A 4935-nucleotide genomic window follows, 5' to 3' on the forward strand; every position below is an offset into this window, starting at 1 on the left:
TCAGCCTAGACTTGTTTGGATTACCGTCCTTATAACATGCATTTCTGAAATTCATCGCTTGTGTTGCTACATATTTTTGATGATGCACACAAAATTCTCAATATTATAATTGATATTTGGTTTTCTGCTGTAAATTTGCAGAAATTGTAAATTAAAAGAAAATCTGAAAGTTGGTGTCACGTCAAACAAAAGGTAAGCTATATACATCCAGTCCTTGATGAAAAAGCTAGCATATATTAAAATAAATAACAGTGCAATATACCAATAACTATAGAATTAGTTTAAAATAATCTTAATAAAACTTTTATATTCAGCATGCCTGAGTGCGGGGAGCAGATGTAAACACCTTCCCCAGCTGTCCTTTCCCTACGGCGTACCAAGGTGTAACATTAGGGGTCGGACTAATCGCAGTTCATCCTCCACCTGAGACGCCAGATTGAACCAACAACCCTTCCAAATTCAGCAACATGCCTCCCAAGTTCGATCCAACAGAAGTTAAGACCGGTAAGGCGCTGTATTAACTGCATTTTAAGTAAGATAACAGTGCATGACTAAACCACGTTTGTAATCAATGCTGAGGCAGTGAAAAGTACTATATTAATTTAGGTGAAACATGGAAATCAGAAATTGTTCCTTAATCTTAAAACTAATATTCAATATTTAATGAAGAAAAAGACGTCTGGCCTCCAGCAAAACTAGACACCACTCCGTGCATTACGCCATGTGTTGCATAGACTGATGTGATGGGTGGATCTGTTGCGTCAACCAATATGTCCCCGCCACACCTCCATTAGCTAAAGTAACCAAACCTTACCAGGGACTTCCACCCTCTGGTTACTGTACCATATGGTGCACTAACCTAACCAATTTAGTAACCGCGTAACTATGGGGTCTCTGCCCCTCGAGATTGCCCCATTAGGTAACATTTTTGTTAGGCATGAATCAGTGAAGCTTTTGCCAGATGTATTAGGATATTAAGGGTCACTCGTGATCTTTTCATTAAGGACAGGTCAGGTGTGAAGTGTGAGGGAAGGTCACCAGATATCTTTATTAAATAGGATTTATTATTATTATTATTATTTGTCACATCCTGTTCAACATGCAGTGAATATAGTTGTAAAAAGATTCATACCACCAATTCAAGGAACATTGTTCTTGGTAAAATAAATTGGAACATTCAATCTCTTATTTAGAGGTTTTATGTGCGGACTGATCTAAAAAGAAACAAATGTATTATAAGTATAATGTATTAACATTTATATCAACAATACAATGGGAAATTTCAGAGGTATGTCTTTTTGGCACTGCCCTAATGTAGACATCCCTCCAGCTCTGTTTCCTGGCTTCCACCTTTGCAGCTCTCATGCAGCTGATTTGATGTCACATACATGAAGCCACACTATTAGTCAACAACACACACGCTCATATTCCTTTCTTCATTATATTTTATCCTCTTACCCTATTCATTATCCATATCTTCTGTTTTGTTAGCATTCCTCCTGTTCTCTTATTCATTCATACCATGCCATGTATTTTCATTCTCATTATCTCATATTCCCTTATTCATTATCATTCTTATGACTATTTTCTCCTGTTCCCTTTTTTGTTAATCCTCTTCCCTTATTTGCTATCCATTTTTCCTTCTATCTGCTGTTTTATTATTATTTCCTCATCTTCCCTTATTCATTATGGTATTTTCATTCCCATTTCCTTATATTTTTCCATTTCTATCTTGTTTTATTCCCATTTCCTCAAGATTCCTATTATCCATTTTCTTTCTAATTCTTGTTATATTTCAGTATCCTTCATTAATTGTCCATTTTCTTTCTATCCTAATTTAATTCCATTTCCTCAATTTATTATCTTTCCTTTGTTACCAATAGTGTGGCTTCATATGTGATGTCAAATCTGTGAAAGGGGAGCTAGGAGACAAGGAGAGTTGGAGGTATATTAGGACAGTGCTGTTCTCTCTCTCTCTCTCTCTCTCTCTCTCTCTCTCTCTCTCTCTCTCTCTCTCTCTCTCTCTCTCTCTCTCTCTCTCTCTCTCTCTCTCGTGTGTTGCTGTTTTAATTACTGTCCACTGTGGAAGTACAGGGTTTGCTGCTGAGGCTAATGAGCTTTGTTTGGGGAGTGGCAAGAGTGTCTGGGGTGAAACTCAGTGTGTGTGTGTGTGTACAGTTCATGTTAACCTGCAGGATTACTCTTGCTTGTGGTCAGAGGTACTACTTTGTTGATTGGTGGTGCTCTTCACACAGCCTAGTAAGTGCTTGTGTCACGGTCTTGACAGAGTAACAAAGCATGTATTGTTTTCCACAGTGTGTCTGAGGTGTGTTGGAGGTGAGATGGCTGCCACCTCATCCCTGGCCCCAAAGATTGGTCCACTGGGTCTGTCCCCCAAGAAGGTTGGTGACGACATCATGAAGGCCACTGGGGACTGGAAGGGCCTCAAGGTCACCGTGAAGCTCATCATCCAGAACCGTCAGGCCCGTGTGGAGGTGGTCCCCTCTGCCGCCTCCCTGGTCATCAAGGCCCTCAAGGAGCCTCCACGTGACAGGAAGAAGGTTAAGCACAGTGAGTATTCTTTCATTCTGAATTTCATTGTTGTCACTGTTTGCCAATCTTATTAATTGTAAACCATCTTTGTAACTTTATGTTCAAAGAGAAATATTGTTGCACAACCTCTGAAGTCAGAAACAAGTACCTATAAAATAGCTATCCTTTCGAGCACAAATTCTAATTTATATGGCGTAGGGATGTGGCGACCCCATCGCCCACCACACAAGTGGTGCAGTAGCCTCGTGTACTCCTATGATACAGGAGGGGGAGGTTGAGATGTGAAAATCTCAGCGCCTCTTTACTCTTTTGTGAGTAGGTGTTGGAGATATGGACCTGAATTGTCTGCCTGTCTGGATTAAGTGAATCTAGATGGGCAGGTTCAGCCGTCTGGAGCATTGTATCTCTTAGCTCAGTAAGTATAAAAGATTAGTGATATAGTTTGATTGAGACTGCATAATGATTGCAGAACCTGCCAAACACTGAAAAGTATTACAATATTTTGCTGGGATGTTCTGCAATCACTGCCAAGTCTCATGTTTAAAATGGTTGTCTTTGTATGAAGTGAGATGAGGCATATAACAAAAACAGGTGTCAGTGTTGCATGTAACATGTACTCTGGACCTTGCTCAGGTGAACTGATTGCATCTGCATTTTCATTTTAGAGTTGGTTTCAAGTACTTGTTAATAGAAGAGTGGTCTGCTTCAGGCTCAAACAAATTATTACGAGTAACTTGGTTTTTGTTATCAGTTGTGAGGATAGATAGTGCTGAGTCCATCATTCCCCCAAAATACAGGATTTGCTGTTTAGGCAACAGGTAACATTGGGATCATCATTGCACTCTTGTTCAGGATATAGTTGTCTATGCAAGCTACAGTAAACTGCAAAGAGTAACTAATGCTGTGGTTTGTGGGCTATACCTTTTAATGAGGTGTCCAAAATCTGAGAAAAACAATCACTTTTGCTACTGCAGAGAGATGTACATTAAGCCACTGATGCTTGAAATTAATTTCTTTGAATTTTGCTGAGATAAATGTGTAGAGCTCCATGAAGCTCACATAGGTTTACTCAATAAAATTTAGCAATATCGTAATGGAGAAGTTTCAGCCAGGCAAAAAGGAGTACCATCTTGTAGAGCCACTGGTAACATTAACTGCTTGTTTTGTGTCATGGTTGGTGACTTAATTGTCTTTACAGTTAAGCACAATGGCAACCTGACCCTGGACCAGATGGTGGAGATTGCACGCATTATGCGGCCCCGATCACAGGCACGTGCACTGTCTGGCACCCTGAAGGAAGTTCTTGGCACTGCCCAGGTGAGGCACAACCACCCATGTTCAGGATGCATCTCTGCATCCACTGTCATCCTTACCACATATCCTCATGACAATCACTACAGAGATGCCATCCATTATCATCCTCACTCTCTCGGTCACTACTTCTGTCTCCACCACCACCACTACCACTTGTTTCTGTTCACTGTCTTCAGCAGCAGCAGCATCATTACCATGAGTTCTGATGTAAATTTTGTTATTTTGAGATTAAAGTTGGACCAATAAGTAGAATAGTAATTTTTGAGGAAAATTTTTGTTGAAAAACAATTTCAAATAATTTATATTTGATGAATGCCTGAAAACATAAATTTGATTATGACAAGTCTGTCTCCCCTGTGAATGTATTACTAAAATGTGACGGTCAATACTTCAATTTCTTAGGTCCTGGCGGTAAAGATGGATTTAATTTTAGTTGTAGGTAGTTATTTTTTTGTGTTTGTGTGTGCACACATGCATATATGCATTTTGAGGGGAAGAAAATGGATCTTTTCCATTGCTAAAAGTTAAGTGGTTAGAAATTCATCAGAGGTACTCAATGTCTAACCACACACTTGTTCCACAGAGCATTGGGTGCACTGTGGAAGGCCAGAGCCCCCATGACATAATTGAGGGCATTGATGATGGATCAGTGGAGGTGCCTGAAGAGTGATCTCTTCATACCTAATTGGACCTTCAGTACAGCACCACACCACCACACCTGTCTTGTACCCAGCCTCAGTGCGAGACCAACTGCACCATTCCAGTGTGACATAGCTTAATTCTGTTGTACTGAGAGTTGGGAAACAAAGCTGTACTGGAGGTTTAGCTATTGTTTCTCTTGAACCTTTTATTGACATTTATATGGGTGTTGCATTTGCAATGCGAGCTTTTGGCGTCAGATAAGTGGTAGGTTTAACAACGTTGTTTGCCAGCATTTGATGTTACATTACGATCATTTAATTTTCAACAGTTGGTCACATTCAGGTACCATCAAATGGGAGATCATCATGCCGCATGTCGAAATGGTCTGTCTATTATGTGTGCACTTTTCTTTGTGATCCTTCCCTG

The 4935-nt window shown here is 40.0% G+C and overlaps 1 protein-coding gene across 1 annotated transcript; it reads left to right on the top strand.

Moving 5' to 3' along the window:
• Positions 1–344: 344 nt before the first annotated feature.
• On the top strand, positions 345–4692 carry LOC123518157 (60S ribosomal protein L12-like). The gene is made up of 4 exons (XM_045278854.1): positions 345–504; positions 2317–2571; positions 3752–3870; positions 4451–4692. Exons 1-4 carry the CDS (start codon positions 468–470, stop codon positions 4535–4537), a joined length of 498 nt encoding a protein of 165 aa, XP_045134789.1. The 5' UTR covers positions 345–467; the 3' UTR covers positions 4538–4692.
• The last annotated feature ends 243 nt before the right edge of the window (positions 4693–4935 follow it).

This window comes from Portunus trituberculatus, chromosome 43 (assembly GCF_017591435.1).
Source record: "Portunus trituberculatus isolate SZX2019 chromosome 43, ASM1759143v1, whole genome shotgun sequence".
NCBI classification, from domain to species: Eukaryota; Metazoa; Arthropoda; class Malacostraca; order Decapoda; family Portunidae; genus Portunus; species Portunus trituberculatus.

Coding starts and splice junctions, on each gene's coding strand:
- LOC123518157 (XM_045278854.1), top strand. CDS start 468: ATGCCTCCCAAGTTCGATCCAACAGAAGTTAAGACCG. Junction 505..2,316: donor TCCAACAGAAGTTAAGACCG/GTAAGGCGCTGT, acceptor TGTTTTCCACAG/TGTGTCTGAGGTGTGTTGGA. Junction 2,572..3,751: donor CAGGAAGAAGGTTAAGCACA/GTGAGTATTCTT, acceptor TTGTCTTTACAG/TTAAGCACAATGGCAACCTG.